The sequence below is a fragment of the Dreissena polymorpha genome, chromosome 7 (genome assembly GCF_020536995.1).
Source record: "Dreissena polymorpha isolate Duluth1 chromosome 7, UMN_Dpol_1.0, whole genome shotgun sequence".
In the NCBI taxonomy this organism is placed as follows: Eukaryota; Metazoa; Mollusca; class Bivalvia; order Myida; family Dreissenidae; genus Dreissena; species Dreissena polymorpha.
The window spans coordinates 70,745,382-70,770,277 of NC_068361.1; the positions used below are offsets into that span (position 1 = coordinate 70,745,382).

The window sequence follows — 24,896 nt, forward strand, 5'->3', positions numbered from 1 at the left end:
TCCGTTTCATTTGTTTTCCTCGTGTTTTATTATAATCAGGAAGTGTATGACACATGTCATGTCTCATGTGCTTGAACGATCGAAACGACTAATCTCGCAACTTAATGGTTGTCATGTAATTGTTACTACTCTGTACATTCCGCTACGCTGCATTAAACAATTGACATTGACATTGACATTGGGTTCCGATTCACTCTGAAATATGTTTTATTATTCTGAACATATTATTTTTTACCAAGTTAGTAATTGGTTCATATCATAACGATTAATAAAAACTACATATATATGTCGCTGTTAGATTCTTACCTTCGTCGGAATCTCCTGCAATACAATTAATTTATTTCACCTTCGACAATTACATGTTCACTAATAAGGCATATACGTTGTTTTAGCAACCTATAGCAAATTGATTTTATTTGACGTTGTAGTTGTCTATTACTATTAGCAATTTATAACGTACAACTTTATCGACTTAATTTGATTCTTAGACACTTTGACATGCCGGGGTCAGAATAACATTTATAATTGACACACCCCTAGCATTTAATACAATTATTATATTGTACTCTATATCGATTGAAAGGACCTCTGGGACGTCGTTTTTTCTTTCCTCATTTTTATTCATGTCACTGAAATCAATGTTTAATGGGAAAAGCACAATAAAAGCTGTAGCTGTATTTACATATTTTTCTTTAGTGTACCATTGCTGCGTCGATCCTTATAGTTGATACACTTATTTGACCAAGTTTAATGGAAATAACTAACTCCAAATGATTATATGGTCCAATTATAGCGTTTAAAATCTATGATCTATACAGAAAATTCAATAGCTCTAAAATGTAATTGCCCTCCCCAGTGAATTAATTTACGTCAAGTGGTCTCGATCAAATTACCACATTCTTTGGTATTCAACCATGTTCACTGTCACTTCACTTTGGTATTCAACCATGTTCACTGTCACTTCACTTTGGTATTCAACCATGTTCACTGTCACTTCAGTTGTAAACAGAGTATCAATAGGATATTTAAGACTAGTTGTGAATAGTGTTACACCCATTCTTACTTGCATTATAAATTATTCATCATTATAATTTATTGTCTAATAAATGTCTAGTAGAACTGTTTATGAAATTGTCGTGTCATGCAATTTACATTGAAGCCCGTTGTATTGCATTAGTTTTTCATTAGATGTTTTACCAATAGCTATGCATCCAAAATAGCCCAATTATTGCAATAGAATTAATTGAAAGGTACGGTAATCGTATTCAGTTAGCAACTTTAAAATGTCTTACATCTTATTAAATAATCGTCGAGCAACAGTGTAGACATATTAAGTGTTTAGTGTATATTTAATTATATAGTTAATATTTATTTTGTCACAATCAGATTTTTCACAATGTTTGTCTCTGACAAGAAAAATATAAGATAAATATAATTGTTTATGTCAAGATAATAAAAATTGTTTATGAAAGTACTGTCATTATTTGATTTCATCCTTAACGTTTACTACCACTACCATTTTGTAGCACTGCCAATTAAATATTCCTGTTATTCCTAAAGTAAAATGCTTCGATAGAAATTAAAACTTGCAGAGACGTAAACTAACATCTTTCATGTGAACATTGGAAATGTACAAGAGTTTGTTTGTTACTCATGATGGAATAAATATAAAGTAAAGCAATCACGCTTCATTTTATGCATACGTAGTCTATTTTGTAATTAAACCAACTCTAAATTTTAAACGTTTACACACCTTTTTTATCACATACAAAGAGTATTTATGCCTTAAACTATTAGGCCCATCATGTTTTTTTTTCAATTTTGTTTCCTTACACATTGATGTACATGCTTAGAAATCCAGCAACCACTGTTTGTGCTTATGCAACCATACATTTTTCCTTACACATTGATGTTCATGCTTAGAAATCCAGCAGCCACTGTTTTTGCTTATGCAACCATACATTTTAGTGTAGGCATTCTATAACGGTAGAAAACTGTCTTCAATCACTGGTTAGAATATAATATACGTCAGACTAAACATGTCCGAAGTATGGGATATGCACTTTTCTATTCATGATATCCACCAATTGATATAAGGTTATATTGATATAAGATAACCGTTTATCGTTCATAGTATGGTTGAATGTAATTGACCGCCCCTCCCCCCCCCCAAGAAAATAAAATAAAAAAAATAAATACATAAAATGAAATATGTTCAAAATGGCATGCTTTCTTTACAGTATGTTTGTATCAGATTCAACAAGGCATATGTCAATATAGAATAATAGCTTTGGCGAGTGCTTTTTCGTTTTCGTGCCGAGCATGATAAACCTGATCTATAATCAACACTAATCTTTTATTCTATTTATCCCACTTTTTATTTTGTAAACCTTTTTGTTTAAACAAAATTAGTTTGACTGGATAATTTCGCTGGACTTATGACGTCATTTCGTCGAAATATTGACGCCATTTCCTGCCGTTGATTATAGATGATATTTAATCAACGGGGCTTTAATCAACCAAATTCGCTGTAAAAGTTGGATAATACTTTTTCCAAAGTACATTTATCACTATTGCCTACACATTGTCACGTTTGGCAATGGCGCAACCAATCCTTCTGAGGCATTATGTTTTAGCATGTATTTTAAAGTGTATATATTTTAAATTGAGTGGAAATGAACGAACTGTGAACATACAGATCAAATGAAAATTTAACACTCGTCGCCAAAAATAACTCTAGAAATATAATGAAAGAATCAGATTACACACTGTTTGTTTCATTACGACGGAAATGAACATGGTCTGATAGGATCATTTTAAAAATGATCAACCATCGAAAACAGAAATGGATGGAAATTTAAAAATAATATAGCTCATTGTTCACGTGCTATGATTACACAGTCAGGTATTCGTGTCTTGTGCTCTTGTTCACACAAGCTGCAAAAATACCGATTAGATTTTTTACAAAAATATTCCACGGATGTTTTACTACCACTGTTGCTGTTTATGTTGCTGCAGTTGTAATTATTCTTATCACATTTTCCACAGATGTAGCAGCGCTGGACATTGTCATACACTGAATACAGTCTACGACAGGTGGCACCAGATTGGAGATTAGTCTTTGTGATATTTACCGATTCATCTTCAGGAACACCAGGAAGTAAAGTTTCAGGCGGTGGATCCTCACTGTAATATATATTGTCGGATTTGACGCACAACAAATCCTTAGGCTGTTTATTCCCATCCTCGTGTGTATTCCTCAATAACTCTTTCGGGTGTGTACGGTCAGCGCAAATTTGTCTAAGGTCATCCTGATATGTCTTCAGTTCACACAAGCGCTGGTCATCCCCTATTCCCGAAATTCTTTCTTTTGTCTGGATATGAAGTCCCTCTGCGACCGAATGATTAAGTCTTAAAACTGTGGCGAGGTCAGCAGCTACAATACCTGCTATTTCGCTCATTTCATGAACATTTGTTTTGTCAACTAGCTGCATGCGATCGTTGCGCATTGTTATTTCGCTCCCATTTGCAAGTGCATCTACACATCTCGTTGGATATGCGTCAGTAATTGATGGCCTAAACTGAAGTTGCAGTAGGTCCTTGAAATCACATGGAAAAGTTATATTTCGTGGGGGCAAGTTGAACACATTTTTAAACAATGGATTAGTTGTTACTTTGCGGACGTGTCCGCATTTCGTACACGATAACTCTTCTTTGTTCTGTGAGAGACAATTACTATTTTTGGGGTCGAATATAAAAGTGCTTTCAGCAGACGAGTAACCGGATATCATCGTAGACGATATCGAGGCGCTACTTCCGCCGCTATCGGAACTATCGGTTACAGTACTGTCGGACACCATGGAAGAAGTAAACATGCTTGATTGCTCGTTTTCACTGTCAGACATGAAATTTTCCCCTCTACAGATTACATACCCAACACTGCTGTGGCATGAACTCTCCATGTCGCTATCTTCCATATAGCATTCACATCTTATCGACATATAACTGGAACTGCTTTCGATGGACACTTCGGACGTGGGTCGCTGACGACTTTCCAAGCTGCTTAAACAGGCAGATGGACTGATTGTTTCGCCTGATGTATAGAAAAGACATGATGTACGTACTATATCGCCGATTTCGATTTCGGAAGCGAATCCGCTTCTACGGCGATCATTGTGGTCTCCTTCCGCGAATCTTAGGACCGTAGCTTTCGACCGCGTGGCGTTCCTTCGCTTCAACAGCATTTCATTACTCTCTCCACTCGCTTCAGCCATCTTGAATGTCGCAACTTAAGTAGTGCCACTTGTGCCTGAAAACATCAGTTTGATAATTAACAAGACTTGTTTTTATGAAACGAGTATCGACCTGTGACTGACGTAATAACATAACATTGTTGACAATATTTTTTAATTGCAAAGGCATTATTGTTTCCGTTTCGGCTTAGATTTAATTACAAAATTAACATTTATTGACACAATTAAAAAAATGTACAGTAATACATTGCACATTCAACGGTATAAACTTTATTTAAGAAACGATCGAATCAGTTTATTCATTCATATCGATTACATATCTTGTATATATTAAAGTGCCTGTTTATAGACCATTTCAATGTTATTGTTTTTATCCCGGATTTTTGGCGCATGCGCAGTGCACTGGTAGGCAAAAGCTCTGGTTACAGTAATGTACAACAACGGATAACGACACGTGTTTAGTCAATATATCGAAAAAAACTCCGAAAAAACACCTAAACAATATTTCAAATATATCATATGTAGAACCAATATAACGTTATTAATACATTTATTAGTTTCTTTAAAAAATACTTGTCATTATCCATCAAAGTAAAGATGGTCTGAAGACTGAAATACCGACATTATATTTTGACACAACAAAAAGGTCTATGAATGAGCCGTATTAATTATTTTGCAGAAGAGCTTCAATAAACTACAATAATAATAATACATCTTTTTATAAAATTATAATTTTTGGTGGAATGTGTACGGTAATGTAAACTGATAAAAAAATATGAGTGATAGAAAGTGTGTGGGTGCAATGAAAATAAACGTACTACAAAGCACTATTAAAAGGAAGTGAATGACGGTATTAACATGTAATTTTAAATTGGGTGGGTTTTGTAAAGTGAATGACACTATTGAGGAATATTAACATACAACTGAAAAAACACAACTTCACATGATGCGAATTGAACTGTATATTCGTGTGTATTGCAAACTCGTTACTACTGAATATGAATGACACATATCTAACATTTTAACACACACACCTACATATCTCTGTATATATTTTTATGACGTCGTTTGTGAATTGCCGTAACAGTAAATCTTCATTCGGAATGACGTGGTTTAAAAAAAACCAATATCCGCTAAAAATGTAATCTGTTCTTACGTAAATTTTATCATTATTAAAGACTTTATTTTTTATAAATTAAATGGGCTTGTATCTTAACGGTGTATAGTTTCTGATAATCTATATGGGACATATGACTTAATCTTGTTGTCTTGTTTTTATGATGTCGTTCGTGAAATGCTGTAACAATAAATCTTCATACGGAATGACGTGGTTTCAAAAAAATACGTAAAATGTTTTTACGTACATTTTATAATTATTAAATACTTTTTTTTATAAATTAAATGGGCAAGTATCTTAACGGTGTACAGTTTCTGATAATCTATATGGGAAATATGACTTATTTTTTTACAATATTTAACATTTCTTATTTAAGAAACAGTTACGTACTTTGCTGGTAATTAATTCAACCAAATTACTGCTAAATACTACAAGAACGAGAAGACACGGTGGCATCATCGTGTTTAATCTGCCAACCAGTGTGGTTTACAAAACCACGTTGTTAGTTAAGTCTCGACAATATCTGATCAAAACGAGATAACAAGTTTGTGTCTTTCTTTTGCCTACCAGTGTAGTCCGGATGTTAACACGCAGGTGCGCGTGACGTCACGCGTGAACTGGTCTATTGTATCGTACTGTTAAAGGGGAATTTTCACGTTTTGGTAAATTGACAAAATTAAAACAAATTGTTTCAGATTCGCAAATTTTCGTTGTGGTTATGATATTTGTGAGGAAACATTAATACTGAACATTTACCATGCTCTTAAACATTAAGTGTATGCATCTTTTGACGATTTAAAAACCTGAACATTATAAAGCGTAGCAACGCGAAACGATTGAATAATTTGGACTGTTCAGTTGTAGTCGTTATATTTTGTGATACTGCGAGGATTGCTTATATAAAGTATAAAATACATCACTTATTGTATGAGCACGGATGGCCGAGTGGTCTAAGCGATAAACTTTTACTCCAGGGGTCAGTGGTTCGAGCCCAGATGAGGGTAACATTTTTCTTTCTTTGTTTTAACTCTTGTTTTTCACTGGAGCTTTTTAGATCCAATGTTTACATTTATCAATATAAAGCATTTTATGACAAATTTTATACATGCACAAATCCGTGGAAAGGCCCATTTAAAGACCGTTGTCGAGGTTTATACATAAGAATACACAATTTCATTCAAAATATTGATATATGTAGACAATTTCTACGTGACAGTATTTTCTTTTATTTTAAAACCACCCATGTTTATCATTCAACATTTTGATGTCTCTGTATTTGTTGTGGTTAAAAAATCGTATGACACCGTATGTTATTTTCGTTTCATCAAGCAGGCAAAATTGTATGTGAAGACAGTGTACACTCAGAAAGCTGAAGTAGCTGAAAGTTAGGGACACCCCCTCTACGGAGGTCCCATCAACATTCGTTAGACTGATTAAAATTAATTATAGACTTGACACTTACCGAATTTTGTATTGTTGATAACAATAGTGTGTGGACTTAAAATAAAAGTCGTGTTACAAAAACAGAATATATTAAAATGCACACGACTGCAAGTTGTGTGCGTCTTTATTTTACCAAACTACTCATCAAAATTAAACAATTCCAAGCCGTAATAAATACCTTACTTAACATCACGTGTTGGGTTGAATTCTAAATGCAAACACCACGGACATGGTTGTTAAAAATTGAACATTTGGTAATATTTATCATGTTTACAGTTTACGTTTACAGTTTCGAGACGATTTAACCTTTCTTACCCATTAGTCGCCTTGCATAAAGCTTAAAAGGGCTTATTCACATTTTGGCAAAATAACAAATTAAACAAAGTTTCGTAGTTTGAAAGAGGGATATATGCATTAAATTGATAACAAGCAAAGTGATACTCCAGACTAAGAAAAATGTTACAAATATATGTTCTTTAATTGACAATCATCAAACAAAATACGAAAAAAAAAATCATGTAAAACTATTTTCATCGATAATTTAGCAAAAAATGTATTAGCAGTATAGCGTTTTAACTACCCTCGAGGTTCAAAAGTCTCGCAGTGTAGCATTAGCTGTTGCACTCACATATTCTGGGTAGAAACTTTTTGATAAATATTTTCCCCTGTTTTTATTACTATTTAAACTACTCCACATATTGCAGTCATGTAATTAAATTCGTAGATGTTTTTTTATTCATTAACAATTGGGCAAAACTTATATGAAATGTGTTACATATAAACATATATTGATATTCATGTATACTAACACGAGAAATTAAACATCCTGAGATAATTACGCGATCGACTTGCCCGTTTACTCGGGAACAGATGAAAATAATAAATAAATAAAATCCTAACAGAGAAAGAAAAAGAAGATTAATATGAAGATGGTACTTATATAAAAATCAAGAATAAATGAATATAGAACAAAATGACAAAGAAACCGTCCAGGTGGTTTTCATGTACATACCTCAAAAACACCAAATTAAAGAGTTACAAATATTACCAAAACAAACAAGAAATTCAGATATGAACGAGTGAAAGACCAGAAATTATTTAAGAAGACATGTTCATTGTATCGTACTTTATCGCCAAAGAAATAACGATCGAGGGTTCTGATTTGAACATGTTAAATGATTTACTACTAAATTACTAGATAAGGCCAGGCAATTGAACAAAGTTATTTATCGGTCGATGAATAATGCGAATACGAAATATTGAGAAGGTAAATCGTCGTGTTCTTTATGGGGAAAAAGGTGAGAATATTGTAATAACACAACATATTCAAAGAGGTAAGATGCGTTTGCCTTAGAATACATCGACAATCGTGCATTGGAATAGAGATTAGAAGATGTTAATATCGAAATAGGATTATCGTCATTCTATCGAATAGCGGAGCAAATATAAAGATGACATTCAGCGAATTATTTATAAATTATTCGGAGAATAGAAATGATATAAGAAGTCATGTCAAGGCTTTAAACGTGTATAGTTTAATTCCACAAGTTAACCCATTTATGCCTAGTGGACGCTCCCATTCTTCTAAATTGGATCAATTTATTTCCAAAAGTTGGGATGTCTAGTATATTTATTTCTATATTTAGTATATTTCTAACTGAAATTCATTTAAGCAAACAGCGCAGACCCTGATGAGACGCCGCATCATGCGGCGTCTCATCTGGGTCTACGCTGTTTGCCAAGGCCTTTTTTCTAGACGCTAGGCATAAATGGGTTAAACATTATTTGCTTATACATGTACATCATAGTGGTATATATAGGTAAACTACGTGCTATACATGTAGAACATGACTTGTTATATATCCGAGTGATACTCGGAGGTAAATTACTTCCTCTATATTGCAAGATGACTTTTGTATATCAAATTGATAAATAACATTTAATCCAATTGCTTTACAAGTAGAACATTACTGTTCATATCTCATAGTGCTGTTTACAGGTTAACTACTAGCTTTACATGCAGATCAAATTGTTGTACATACATAGTAGTTTGTGTACTTTTGGTGTAAATGTTAACCAATTTATGCCTAGCGTCTAGAAAAAAGGCCTTGACAAACAGCGTAGACCCAGATGAGACGCCGCATGATGCGGCTTCTCATCAGGGTCTGCGCTGTTTGCTTAAATTAATTTCAGTAAGAAATATTCTAAATATAGAAATAAATATGATAGACATCCCTAATTTTGGAAATAAATTGATCCAATTTTGAAGAATGGGAGCGTCCACTAGGCATAAATGGGTTGAACAAATACACAGCCAACAGCATGAGTTATTATGTTTATAGTCATCAAGTTAGGTTGCAAGTTATCAACTTATTCTAACGTGACAAGATATACATGTAGCAACCAAAATAACCGATTGACGTCAGTTCAGATATCTACTTGTCAAACACGTCAAGATGTTTGCCCCGACAATATTATGTTTCGGAACTTTCCGCATTCCTATGTCAAAAAAATCTTCGTTTTACTGATTGTTGGAAACATCTGGCAGCGATATGAAAGCAATTGTTTGTTTCTTTACGCGACTTTTAGTCGATGAAACCCTATTTTAAAATCGCACCGTTTGTTACGTTGTTACAATTGAGGTAAAAATTCCTTTTTGCTGTCCGAGGACAAGAAAAAGGGCCTGAAAATATAAATATACATATCTTTACCATAATACGTTTAATTAGATTGCCATTAAACAATGAAGTTTAATACAGACATTAATTTAATTGTGGCGAAATAAATTAAAATGGTTTAATTATAATTAATAGCGATGTGAAAAAGTTTGCATGTAAACAAGTAGTTTATCGGTAAACATCAATTTGCTATATAAAAGTCATAGCCAACCTTCGAAAAACAACTTATTTATGCCTAGCGTCTAGGAAATAGGCCTTGGCGAACAGCGTAGACCCAGATGAGACGCCGCATTATGTGGCGTCTCATCAGGGTCTTCGCTGTTTGCTTAAAGGAATTTCTGTAAGAAATATTCTAAATATAAAAATAAGTATACTAGACATCCCTAATTTTGGAAATAAATTGATTCAATGTAGAAGGATGGGAAAGTCAATTAGGCATAAATGGGTTAATACTATTAAGCGTACTAAATAAAGTTGTACTCGTTAACACAACAGTTATATAGGCTTTGACAATTCACGTTTACCTATAAAACATGATACTTGATATTTCGTGTTTTTCTGTAAATATCAGCATGATAGTCGTCTAATATGTGGTATCATTTGCTCATGGACGACGCCACTACTAAGGCTATTACAGCAATACAAAATAAATTCTACCACGACTCACGAATTGTTTTCTATAGTAAAATAAACAAAATAATTTTGCTTTATTCTGCATTTAACCATAAGCAGAGCCTAATGTTGTGAAAGAAGTTCCACGCAATACAATACATAGTCTACGGAAATGTGCCTTAATGCTTATGAAAGTAGTTCCAAGCAATACAATAAATATTTTAGGGAAATGTGCTTAAATGCTTGTGAAAGTAGTTCCAAGCAATTCAATAAATTGTCTAGAGAAATGTGCTTAAATGCTTGTCAAAGTAGTTCACATCAATACATTAAATTGTCTAGGGAAAAGTGCTTAAATGCTTGTAAATATGCAAACTTTTGACAAACTAATAATTTCTGCATTATGAAGCGCAGTGAAACACAATTATAGTAAAACTATTTTATCTAAGTTTATCAAAATGTCGAAATTGTATTTGATTGCTTTTAAATCGCATTTATTTATATTATAGATTCACTGTATTTAACAAGATATATGGCGTCACATCGAATTTTTAACTCACTGCTGATGATTGAAGCCGACTACATTGTCACTACAACGCATATTTTTCTAACAAAAATGGCATCCTATTGATGCTAGTTATCAAACCACTATTGACCTCATGGTAGAACTCCTACGCAATGGAATTCCAATCCATTGCAAATAATCGCAATAACTAACACTATGCCGGAAATTATTTCTTAAATACATCTTATTCGTGTTTTATCTGATAAAACAAGGATGTCGTATTCTCAATAAATCTTAGTTAAAACAGTTATCGGATATAATCATATATACTATTTAAAAAACATTATGATATGTAATATTTACCCGTTAATTCCAATATGATAAATATTTATAAGTTATAATTCCATTTGATATAAAAAAAATATGAACAATACAGGGTGTTGACTTCTGATAGGGTCTATACATGACAGGGTATTTCCCTGTGAGAAATATAAGATGGTTCCCAATAGCAAACAGTTCACGCAATGAAGTATTGATTCGGATGTAATTTTTAAATACCTATGAAATAACGCTCAGTTTCTTTGTGGACCTTCACCTCTACTTAGGTTACACCCTATCCGTAAACGTGAATATATCTAATAGCGGTGATAAAACATACCCGTCTACGTGAATAGATATAATACGCGGTTATTGAAGCAGAAGAGTAACACATATAACATTACCACGCCCGATATCATGTTATCAGAATATTATATAAATATACATGCTACTTTTTTAAAATAAATATAAAATAGTTATTAATCCAATCCGGTTACCAACACCCCATACATGAGAATGTACTGCATTTCTTATCGTTATGAAGTGCGTAGTCCATGGATTTTTATAACTTCCTGTTAAGATAAAACATTTAATTCAAGTGACATGGCGCATTAAATTGTATCGAGACGGGTATATGAATAAATATTATTATCATAATTTATATAAGTTAAGTATCAACATGCAAAGCGTACATGATCAGCAAAATATTAAGATAATCCCATTACCTTAGAACGATGTCATATATGTCCTTTGTTAACTCTTACGCGATCATGAGCATATTCCTTATAAATGTGTATTCCGCGCGAAACAAAGCTACCCAGTTCAATTCATAATAGGCATTTAATGCACGACTGAAGCTGCATGGAACTTAGAGAATGTTATCTCATTCGTCAACTCTATTTAAGTAAGCGTAATTTTGGTGTAAAGGAACAGTGTTTATAACGATCGGTAACTTGCCTAAAATCAAGTATCATGTTGTAAAGGAACAGTGTGTATAACGATCGGTAACTTGCCTAAAATCAAGTAGGATGTTGTAAAGGAACAGTGTGTATAACGATCGGTAACTTGCCTAAAATCAAGTATCATGTTGTAAAGGAACAGTGTTTATAACGATCGGTAACTTGCCTAAAATCAAGTATCATGTTGTAAAGGAACAGTGTGTATAACGATCGGTAACTTGCCTAAAATCAAGTATCATGTTGTAAAGGAACAGTGTATATAACGATCGATAACTTGCCTTAAATCAAGTATCATGTTGTTAGGATAAGGATGATTTTTCCGCTGATGCAGCTTGATTTTTATGTGAATATGAACTTAGGCATCCAAACATCCGGGTTTTATATTCTTCAATTTATCAGTTTAGTTGACAATCCGCGTTTTAAAAAGACATACGTTCGTTACTAGGGATTTAATACACTGTCTCTTGCGCGAAATTTTACATAGATATATCAATATATGTTAACATAAGATTCATATACAGTCTTCCTTTATTTATATTTATATTTAAATCTGACCGTTTAAAATCGTTTAAACATTTTATATGTACGCCCGCGCTGATCAGAACGACTACATTATTTCGCAATTGGACAGTTTATGGTTACAAAATATATCAAATAAAACATATCAAATAAAATACTTATTTGCACAACACATGAAAGTAATTGGGAAGTAAAGGGTACTACTGTCATGGGCGTATGATGTTCAAATATTAGATAATCATCAAGATGGCAATTACGAATCGTCTTTACAACTTCCGCGTTAACGCTGTGTAAACATGCAGAGGTAACAAATCACATTTGATGAGATGTACCTTCCCTCTTTGGTTTAAGTTCATGGTAGCAAATTAACCCTGTACACCAACCAAACCTGCATCAGATAAACCAAACTGCATACAAAAAAGGAATCTTTAGTTGATATTTTAGTGCATCTTTGCATTGTTTCCTTTGATTCTTTTAGTATATTGACCAAGTAAATTTATGGATCACATGTATAAAGCACACATTTAATCTACATCAGTCAAGTAGTTAGGGGTGATTAAAATTTGTATTTCACTTCTATAGCAGAGTCAGTAATCAAGAAGGCCAATGCAAGGTAAAAGTTTTTATATCGAAAAAAGGATTTTTTGAAAGTCGAGTAAACCAGATCACACTTTGTCATTTTTTTAAATTAGCTAAAAGTTGGCTCCGCTATATTTGGGAGATAATTTTACTCCAGTCAATAATATTCACAAAACGAATACTAGGTTCAGAGTTAGAACACAGTCAGACTCACCTAATACCGATATTAACATGCATGATTGCAAAAGGTATGCCATTCCAATGGTCAAGGGATCTGGCATAAAGTCATTTGCTTTCAATGGTTGTACTCTCTGGAACTCTCTTCCTCAGTATATCAGAGACGCCAAAAGTATTTAATCTTTTAAACACAGTTTTAGGGAGCATTTTTTAAGACAGGTAGATTTTTAATATGCATCTCTTTAAGGTTTCTTACTGTTGATTTAATACGAATGTTAATATAGATAGATTTATTGTGTCTTACCTAGTTGCTGTATGCTTATTTAATGGCATGGCAAATAATTATGTTTAACTTTTAAACACTTGAAATTTGATAACTTCTTAATTATGTCTAGTCTAGAACTTATCAGTATTTATTTTATGCTTGGTTTATAGAGAAATATCAGTAAAATAAAACTGGTATTTCACTGTTTTAAACAGTGAAAAATAACAGTGAAAAATAACGATATTTTTCACTGTTTTACTGTGAAATGACGTTATTTTTTCGACGAAATGACGTCATAAATCCAGCGAAATTATCCAGTTAAACTCTTTAACAATGTAAATTAACGGTGAAAAAAAGCATAAAATAACAAGAAAATGTGTTGGATTTGATGGAATATCGATTTTAATTCACTCGTGGTCATAAAAAAGACATATTTTCACTCGTGTCTGCGCCACTCGTGAAAATATTATTTTATATGATAAAAGAAAATCGATATTCTATCGAATTCAACAAATATCATCTATTTATGATATACTTTGATATTTTTATATACTGTGATATATAACGTTGTCTCCTATGTCATAAAATATTATATCTAAAGGATCACAATGGAAATAATGGTTTTATTGCAAACCCTTTTTTGTGCAATCCTTAACGTATAATGTTGATTGACATGGCTTTGTTTATACATGTAGGTTGTTTTTATTATTTATTGTGTGTATATAATATGCTGCAATGTTAATCTATGCATTTTATGTTGAAATAAATCTATCTATCTATCTATTTTACACGTACAGTTTACTTCTATATGTGTCAATAAAGACGCTGACAATCACATTATAACAGCGTATTTTTGTCAAATTGTGTATTTCACAAAGACATTTTATATATTCATTAATATAAACACATTAATTTATCAAATTACTTAATACATACTGGTGCCAAAAATAAATATTAAATGTGATCAAAGGTTATCTACACATACTCAACATAATAAAAGGAAATTAATCAAATATGAACATAAATCTTAACATTAGGATAGTAAGTGGTTAGTGGACCGATGAGTGCAGTAAATATTGGTAGTCATTGGTGAGTTGTCAAATCAGTCAACATGATCGTCGTGGGTGAGTTGACCTTTCAAAAAAGTTATTATTGATTGTCATGGCAGAATTGACCATTTAAAGTAGTTAATATTGATAGTCACGGATGAGTTGTGGACCATTAGGAGCAGTAAATATTGATAGGCATGGGTAAGTTGTGAACCTTTGAGAGTACATGTAGTTTATATTGATAGTTATGGAAGAATGGGCCATTAAGAGCAATTAAAATTGATAGTCATGGATGAGTTGTAAACCATTTGGAGTAGTTTATATTGATAATTATGGAAGAATAGGCCATACAGAGCAGTTAATATTGATAGTCATGGCAGAATTGACCATTAAAAGGAGTTAGTATTGATAGTAATGGATGAGTTGTGAAGCATTAGGAGCAGTAAATAATGGTAGTCATGGGCAAGTTATGAACCATTAGGAGTAGTTTATATTGTTAATTATGGAAGAATGGGCCATTAAAAGCAATTAATATTGATAGTCATGGATGAGTTGTGAACTATTAGGAGCAGTCAATGTTGATAGTCATGGGTAAGTTGATAACAGTTAGGAGTAGTTTATATTGATAGCCATGAGTGAGTTTACCGTGTATCAATATTGATAGTCATGGGTGAATTAACAATTACAAGCAGTCAATATTGATTAGTGAGGGGACATTCAAAAAGCAGTGAATATTTATAGCCATTTTTAGGCGGCTTCTTAAGAGCACTGAATATTGATAGTTATGGGTAAGTTCATATTTATGAGCAGTGTTTAATGATAGTGATTGGTATGTGGATCATCAAAAAAGATGAAAATTGATAGCCATGACTGAGTGGGCCTCTTTGCGAGCTGTGCACAATCAAATTCATGGGTAAGTGGACCATTGAAGAAGTGCAAATTTATATTGATAGGTACGTGTACCTTTAAGAGCACTGAATAGCTATAGCGATGGGTCAGTAAACTATTAAAACCAGCGTATAATCATAGTCTTGGGAAAATTGACCGTTTAAACGAAGCAGTGAATATTGATATTCATTATTACGTGGACCTTAAAGAGCTGTGAATAATCATATTCATGCAAAAAGTGAACAAATAAAGAAGTTCAAATTGATATTTCAAAGTTCAAAGTTCAATCAAGATATTGATTTAACGTGTACTTTTGAGAGCCATGAATAGCTATAGCGATGGGTCAGTGGACTTTTAAAAGTAGCGTAAAATCATAGTTATTGGAAATTTGACCGTTTAAAGCAGTGAATATTGCTATCCATTAGTACGTGGACCTTTGGGACCATAGTACAATCATATTCATAGGTAAGAGGACCATTTAAAATAGTGAATATAGATTGTCATGGCTGAAAGGACCTTTAAGGGCAGTGAATATTGGTGATTATGGGAGCAGTGTATATTGATAGAGGTAGGCGATTCGGACTCTAAAAGCTGCTGACAATATATAGTCATGGAAAGGTGAACCTTAAAGATTCTTGAATATCGATAAGTAACGAGTAAGTGAACCTGAAATATCTATAACAATGTTAAAAAAGTAAACCTTGAGTAGCATTAAATATCGTAAAGTCATGAGGACGTGGACCTGAAAGAGCATTGAATATCGTTTAGTCATGAGTACGTGAACCTTAAAGAGCACTGAATATCGTTAAGTCATGAGTAAGTGAGCCTTAAAGAGCATTGGATATCGATAACAATGAGTAAATGAACCTTTAAGAGCATCGGATATCGATAACAATGAGTACGTAAACCTCACAAAGCATTGCATATCGTTAAGTCATGAGTAAGTAAACATTAAAGTGCATTTAATATCTATAACAATGAGTAAGTGAACCTTAAAGAGCATTGAATATCGATAACAATTAGTAAATTAACTTTTAAGAGCATTGGCAATCGAAAAGTCATGAGTACCTGAACCTTAAGGGCATTGAATATCGATAGCAATGAGTAGATAAACCTTAAAGAATATTGACTATCGTAAAGTCATGAGTAAGTAAACCTTAAAGGGCATTGAATATCGATAACAATGGGTAAGTAAACCTTTAAGAGCATTGGCTATCGAAAAGTCATGAGTAAGTGAACTTTTAAGAGCAATTAATATCGATAAAGATGGGTACGTAAACCCTAAAGAGCATTGAATATCGTTAAGTCATTAATATGTGAACCTTAAAGAGCATTCAATATCGATTACAATAATTAAGTAAACCTTAAAGAGCATTGGCTATCGAAAAGTCATGAGTAAGTGAATCGAAAAGAGCACTGAATATCGATAACAATGTTTAAGTAAACCTTAAAGAGCATTGAATATCGTTAAGTCATGAGTAAGTGAACCTTAAAGAGCATTGAATATCGATAACAATTAGTAAGTAAACCTTTAAGAGCATTGCATATTTTTAAGTCATTAGTAGGTGAACCTAAAAGTGCATTAAATATTGATAACAATGAGTAAGTAAACCGTAAAGAGCATTGGCTATCGCAAAGTCATGAGTAAGTGAATCTTAAAGAGCACTGAATATCGATAACAATGTGTAAGTGAACCTTACAGAGCATTGAATATCGTTAAGTCATGAGAAAGTGAACCTTAAAGAGTATTGAATATGGATAAAAATGCGTAAGTAAACCTTAAAGAGCATTTGCTATCGAAAAGTCATGAGTAAGGGAACTTTAAAGAGCAATGAATATCAATAAAAATGGGTAAGTACACCTTAAAGAGCATTGAATATCGTTAAGTCATGCGTATGTGAACCTTCAAGAGCAATATCGATAACAATTATTAAGTAGACCTTTAAGAGCATTGCATATCTTTAAGCCATTAGTAAGTGAACCTTAAAGAGCATTAAATATTGATAACAATGAGTAAGTAAACCGTAAAGAGCATTGGCTATCGAACAGTCATGAGTAAGTGAATCTTAAAGAGCACTGAATTTAGATAACAATGTGTAAGTAAACCTTACAGAGCATTGCATATCGTTAAGTCATGAGTAAGTGAACCTTTAAGAGTATTGAATATCGATAACAATGCGTAAGTAAACCTTAAAGAGCATTGGCTATCGAAAGGTCATGAGTAAGTGAACTTTTAAGAGCAATGAATATCGATAAAAATGGGTAAGTAAGCCTTAAAGAGCATTGAATATCGTTAAGTAATTAGTAAGTGAACCTTAAAGAGCATGCAATATCGATTACAATGATTAAATAAACCTTAAAGAGCATTGGCTATCGAAAAGTCACGAGTAAGTGAATCTTAAAGAGCACTGAATATCAATAACAATGTTTAAGTAAACATTAAAGAGCATTGAATATCGTTAGGTCATGAGTAAGTGAACCTTAAAGAGCAATATCGATAACAATTAGTAAGTAGACCTTTAAGAGCATTGCATATTTTTAAGTCATTAGTAAGTGAACCTTAAAGAGCATTAAATATTGATAACAATGAGTAAGTAAACCGTAAAGAGAATTGGCTATCGAAAAGTCGTGAGTAAATGATTTTTAACGAGCACTGAATATCGATAAAAATGTGTAAGTAAACCTTACAGAGCATTGCATATCGTTAAGTCATGAGTAAGTGAACCTTAAAGAGTAGTGAATATCGATAACAATGCGTAAGTAAACCTTAAAGAGCATCGAATATCATTTGTAAGTTCCACATAAGATCGTTGAACATTGATAGTCATGGGTAAGTGGACCTGCAAGAGCAATGAACATCGATAGTCATGTGTGAGTGGGTCTTTAAGTTCAATAAACATCGATAGCCATGTGCGAGTGGACCTTTAAGAGCAGTTAATATTTGAAGTCATGTGTAAGTGGATCTGTAAGATTTACTGATCTATAGCAAATTTCATGGGTGAGTGGACCTTTAATTGCAACCGCATGTACTGAAATAGTCATGGGTAAGATATGCAATATTCTGCATAATATCCCTTCTTTAACAGTATAAGTGTGTAAAACACGAAAGGTATGCAGGTAACAATAAACTACGTGTTTGATTGAGGTGACATCTATCATATATTTAAGGCGACTTTTAATCTGAAATGAATTTCCATCTATTTCTATTGCGTCTTCTGCTACAAGATTCCTTATACGTTTAAGTAAAAACTAATGGTATATTGACTGCACAGTGACGATAGTGTATATATAATATTTATGTCCATGTTTATTAATAGAATTTTTTGGTCAAATAATGCATGTGATAAAATGTTATATATCACATGTTTGGTTTGGAATAAGTCGCACGTTTAAAAACAAAACATTAATAATCACCCACATTTTTATTTCCAGTTTGATTTCCTCATTAAAAGCTTTCATTCACCACATACTTAGATTACACTCATTTACAGTTTTTGGTGCTTTATTTTTTCTTAATTCAAGGGCTTCAAATGGTTAAAAATATAATTTGATTCTGAAAGACTAGAAGCATTTATTATAAATTGGCTATTTATTAAGTAAAACATACTATCACCACCCAGGAAACCCGATACCTTGCGGGTCGTGTAATACCATAGGGGACAGTGCTGTGCATTTTGGCATAAACTTACATAGGATAAGTAAATTGGAAAAATTAAAATTTTCAAAGTCCAATTTGAAACAACTGTGTATGAACATTGATAACAAAGGTATTGGCCTACATGTTGAAAAAATCCTGACAAATTTTCTTAAAAAATGAGCGAAATGTGGCTCCCTGAAGTAGAAGATCGGGCAAAACGGGCCATGTTCAGGCATTTAGGGGAGAACAAACTGCTTTAATTTGCAAGCCACTACAATAATTAAAGGATGTATACAAACTTTCACATGTCTGCCATAACCTCTCAGCAGGGTTTCTCCAGAAAACTATTTATTGTGGAGAAATTTGCGTTTTTAATGACCATGTTGGGAAAACATTGATACCATCTGGGGAAGACCAGGAAACCATATGTGGGCAGTGACTTTATAATTCTTTTTCAGCCATTTTGTTGCAATTTCTTTGCTTTGTAGAGGCCTGCAGTAAGTGTATGTGGGCAGATATGCATTCAATTGTACTTTTAATGCTTTTCATATGATCAATAGTGCCTTTTCAACATTCTCGAGTTGGAGAATGAAGTCGCTAAACTTGCGCTTAATTTTGTTTAGATGGCCTTAAGTTTTCTGTGATTTTACTGTTAAGCGTATTTAAGTAACATTAAAATCGGCACAGACTGGCCTTGGAAAGAATTGTCTATCAAACAAAATAATAGTTGATTTTGACCTTTTAATTTCAATGAGCTGACTTGTTACTCCCCTTTTAACGAATTTGGCCATTGCTAGTTTGTAGCCGCAAACAAGACTTCAACACATGACGTTGATACCGATTTTATACATTTAACCACACAAAGTACAGTTGATTTAAAGAATAACACTTAACTTGTGCACAGACAAGTTTAATCATTGTTATGAATTCTTGAAGGATATTTGCTGGAAAACTTTACAAATAAGTTATTAAATAATTAAACTTTAGTCATTTGTTAAATCATAATGTTTTTGTTATTTTAAGTGTTTAAATTTTAACGTAATTCCCTATGTGTTCGATAACTGGTTCGTCCACCATATTGTCAATATTAACCGCAAGGGGAGTTAGACAGTATAGATAGATGGATAGATAGATATCTGACCTTCTTGAGAAGAAGTTTGATAAGTTATTAATACCACACCACCAGAAAACACTAAGCATGTTTGCTAAAAGCATGTGATATATTAAGAAGATGAAATGGAACACTGTGCAAAAGCAACTTTTCCTGTCTACCCCACTTGCAAATGGAAAAATGCAAGTTGCCAACCAAAATGGGACTAATAAAAGCTCATATTACAGCTAGTTGCTGTAACAAATTGACAATCACAAGCAGTCTTTGATTTTGTGCAATGACAATGATAGATTTTAGAGTAACAATAGCTCTCATGTTGATATAATATGTTTGAATGTTGAAGACATTTTACCTATACTCACTTTATAACAGTATGCATTTTTAATTATTTATATTCCATTCCACCTGTGATCATAACGGTATGTGTTGCGCAAAATTCATTGATGCATCTATATATGAGGTTTTTAGAACCCAGGAAGGGCCATTGTAATGTTTCTTTATCAGAGAACACAGTGACCTTTGACCTAATGGCCAAATAATGTAGTGTGATAATGTAAAAGTCATTTAGGTATCTACATAGGAAGTCTGAAGATTGCAGATGAAAGCATTTTTGTTCTGAAGACAACATTAAAGTTTTCTATTAGAGGTTGAAGTGACATTGACATTTGACCTTGTGATCTGACACTGGATCTGACCTGTAAAACTCATTGAGGTGCATCAATATATGAATTTTGAAGGCTGTAGGTGGAAGCACTTCCATAATACAGTCTATGATAAAGTTTTCTATAAGAGATTTAAGTGACCTTGACCTATGACCTAGTGACCTAAAAGACGGTGGGGTGTATAAATAAAGCTAATAAGGTTGCATCAACATATGGAGTTTGAATGTTGTATGTTCATTTGTTCAAAATTTATTTCATGAAAATAAATCGGGCGGACAAACGGACAAAAAGTCGGGACGGACGTAACATACTGGGACAAGGACGGTCGGGACAAACTGATTCCTATATAGCTATATAGCCCCCCCCCCAACATACTTTGTGGCGGTATAATAATGTGTGTGTGTGGGGGGGCAACACTAGCATTGTGATAGCTTTTTTAAATATCTTAAGTGGACATTGAATAACCACATTATATATACGAAAAATGATTCACGTTTCTGAAATGATGTTGGATGAAAGCCTCATGATATCATTGAATGTATTAAAAAGCATTAAAAGTACATTTGTATGCATATGTGCCCACATACACTTACTACAGGCCTCTACAATGCAAAGAAGTTGCATTAAAATGACTGTAAATTAGGTTTTTTGTCACGAAAAAGAATGATAAAGCCACTGCCCACATATGGTTTCCTTGTCTTCCCCAGATGGTATCAATGATTTCCCAACATGGTCATTAAAACGCAAATTTCTCCACAATAAATAGTTTTCTGGAGAAACCCTGCTGAAAGGTTATGGCAGACACATGAAAGTTTGTATAAATCCTTTAACAATGGTAGTGGCTTGCAAATTAAAGCAGTTTGTTCTCCCCTAAATGCCTTAACATGGCCCTTTTTGCCCGATCTTCTACTTCAGGGAGCCACATTTCTCTCATTTTTTAAGAAAATTTGTCAGGATTTTTTCTATATGAAGGACAATACCTTTGTTATCAATGTTAATACACAGTTATTTCAAATTGGACTTTGAAAAAAAAATTCAAATGTACTTACCCAACGTAAGTTCATGCCAAAATGCACAGCACTGTCTCCTATGGTATTACACGACCCGCAAGGTATCGGGTTTCCTGGGGTGATCACAGGCAATCGATTTATAATGTAAACCTATATACTTTTCGTTCCGAATAGACTTCCTGAAAAAAACACACAATAAAATTCGAAACTTGGTTATTTCAGACTTCAATTAAAATAATTGAAAGTACTATCGAACGTAGCTGAATGCACCAAAGTACACCATGATTCCGCTGTTAAGAATGCTTTTCTATATTCATATCAACATTAACTACTACACTCGAGTACAACATAGGAGTGAATATGTTAAAATTGAAGGTCGGAATAATTTTTAATGGACTGAAGATGTTTACACAAGAGTTAAGGCAAAATATTAAAAAGAGCTGTAAACTACCACAAACAAAACAGGGCAAACAATAATCGACGATTTAATTATAGGATACATAGCGAGTAAATATTTATAATAACTTACCTTTCACTTCAAACTTGACTTAACTTAAAATAAACAATAAAAATATATATCGAGTTGCTTATCGACCACAAACATTTTTATGAAGGTTAAATACAACCTTTAAGTAGTGTAAGAATGAGTTTCAATGTAGCAATACAAATATACTGACCCGCTCTACTGGGTATAGGCTATTTATATTCATATGTTACACTTGGGGAACCCAGAACTGAATAATAATAATAATAATAATAATGATTATAATAGTAGTAATAATAATAATAATAATAATTATTATTATCCATTACTGGTTTTTCCCCAAGTGTAACATGAGAATATAAATAGCCTTTATTATTATTATTAATGTCATAATTTTAAGATCCATTAAAAACTGATTTTAACGAAAGCTTTTGCTATAAACTATACTATAAATTAGTAAATACAGTTGCGAATATCTGTACTCATGTATAAATTTAGTTGATTCGTTCACAACATTCGGCCACTTGAATTATTCTTTTTGCTAGCTTAATAAGTTCCAATTTATAAGTTGTCATCAACATTTGGTGGAGTTCGTTACCAGTAGGTCCATTCCGTTGTTATAACCTCCTTTAAATAGTTTCGCCTTATAGCAGCGATTTAAGACCATTAATATACAAAGTGAAATTATCAAATTTTGAATGCCGGTTTCATTACAAAAGAGACGGTAACGTTCATTTATTTGGGCATTCTGCCTTTCCAGCATTTCTTCCATTGTGAATTCTTATCGGAAGGGCCAAGGTTTCATCTTACTTACTTTCCTCGTTTTGTGGTAGTTAATATAAAACACCAATTATACTTTAATACAGGCTTAAGTACACGACACATATATAAAAAAGAAAATCATTGTGTGAATAAACTGATAATTTCTGTTTAAACCATCCATGCTTCCCTCTCAAAGTGTAAGATCAAGTGTGCACCCATGGAAAGCCATTTTGCGAAAGTGTTCGAACTATACACCTAATGTGACTACCTTTTCAATATTTTATTAATCAAACTCCTAACATTGATCTCCCCTCCCTAACAACTCACAGCGGTATCCACAAAAGCGCTTAAACAAATCACTCCACTCTGATACTTTCGGAAATTTAATAATGTATCAAATTCTTCAGAGTGAATTTCCCTTTTGTATAAAATTGAGGCCGACGAATCACAGTGGTCTCGCCTACAGTTTCGAAATAAACTCTTTCTAGTGGTATTCCATGCAGTGTAGTATTGAAACAAACACCTCACAGTGGTCTACTCTGCTGTGTAGTTTTAAAATAAACAACTTACAATGGTCTCCCCTGCTTTGTGGTATTGAAACAAACATCTCAAAGTGGTCTCCCCAGATGTGTAGTAAAAAATTGAACCAAATACCTCGCAATGGTCTCCCCTGTAGTATACATTTGAAACAAATACCTCTCAGTGGTCTCCCCTGCAGTGTAGTATTGAAACAAGCACGTGACATGGGTCTCTCCTGATGTTTAGTATTGAAATAAATTACTCACATCTGTCTTCCCCGCTGTGAAGTATTGAACCAAACACATCAAACTGTACCACTCTGCCATATAATAGTGAAGTTGTATTGAACCAAACACATCAAACTGTACCACTCTGCCATATAATAGTGAAGGAGTATTGAACCAAAACACATCAAACTGTACCACTCTGCCATATAACAGTGAAGTAGTATTGAACCAAACACATCCAACTGTACCACTCTGCCATATTATAGTGAAGTAGTATTGAACCAAACAAATCAAACTGTACCACTCTGCCATGTGATAGTGAATTAGAATTGAACCAAACACATCCAACTGTACCCTCTGCCATATAATAGTAACGTAGTTTTGAACCAAAGGCATCGAACTGTACCACGCTGCCGTAAAAATAGTGAAGTGGTATTGAACCAAACACATCCAACTGTACCACTCTGCCATATAATAGTGAAGTAATATTGAACCAAACACATCAAACTGTACCACTCTGCCATATAATAGTGAAGTAGTATTGAACCAAACACATCCAACTGTACCACTCTGCCATGTGATAGTGAATTAGAATTGAACCAAACACATCAATCTATACCACTATGTCATATAATAGTGAAGTAGTATTGATATAAACACATCAAACTGTACCACTCTGTCATATAATAGTGAAGTAGTATTGAACCAAACACATCAAACTGTACCACTCTGCCATATAATAGTGAATTAGAATTGAACCAAACACATCCAACTGTACCACTCTGCCTTAAATAGTGAAGTAGTATTGAACCAAACACATCAAACTGTACCACTCTGCCATGTGATAGTGAATTAGAATTGAACCAAACACATCCAACTGTACCACGCTGCCGTAAAAATAGTGAAATGGTATTGAATCAAACACACCAAACTGTACAACTCTGCCATATAATAGTGAAGTAATATTGAACAAAACACATCAAACTGTACCACTCTGCCATGTGATAGTGAATTAGAATTGAACCAAACACATCAATCTATACCACTATGTCATATAATAGTGAAGTAGTATTGATATAAACACATCCAACTGTACCACTCTGTCATATAATAGTGAAGTAGTAT

General features: G+C 33.2%; 1 protein-coding gene across 6 annotated transcripts; it reads right to left on the minus strand.

Annotated features, from left to right (window-relative positions):
* Nucleotides 1-677: 677 nt before the first annotated feature.
* Nucleotides 678-21,951, minus strand: LOC127838896 (uncharacterized). 6 transcript variants are annotated; one of them, XM_052366962.1, is made up of 2 exons: nucleotides 21,819-21,951; nucleotides 678-4,309 (listed from the first exon to the last, which is right to left on the minus strand). In XM_052366962.1, exon 2 carries the CDS (start codon nucleotides 4,272-4,274, stop codon nucleotides 2,874-2,876), a length of 1,401 nt encoding a protein of 466 aa, XP_052222922.1. In that variant the 5' UTR covers nucleotides 4,275-4,309; nucleotides 21,819-21,951; the 3' UTR covers nucleotides 678-2,873. The 6 variants fall into 6 exon arrangements, with proteins under 6 accessions (XP_052222922.1, XP_052222919.1, XP_052222924.1 ...); XM_052366959.1 differs by lacking the exon at nucleotides 21,819-21,951 and adding an exon at nucleotides 11,649-11,888; XM_052366964.1 differs by lacking the exon at nucleotides 21,819-21,951 and adding an exon at nucleotides 11,434-11,484.
* Nucleotides 21,952-24,896: the final 2,945 nt, after the last annotated feature.

Excerpts from the sequence above, each read along its gene's own strand:
- LOC127838896 (XM_052366962.1), bottom strand. The coding sequence starts at position 4,274 with ATGGCTGAAGCGAGTGGAGAGAGTAATGAAATGCTGTTGAAGCGAAGG.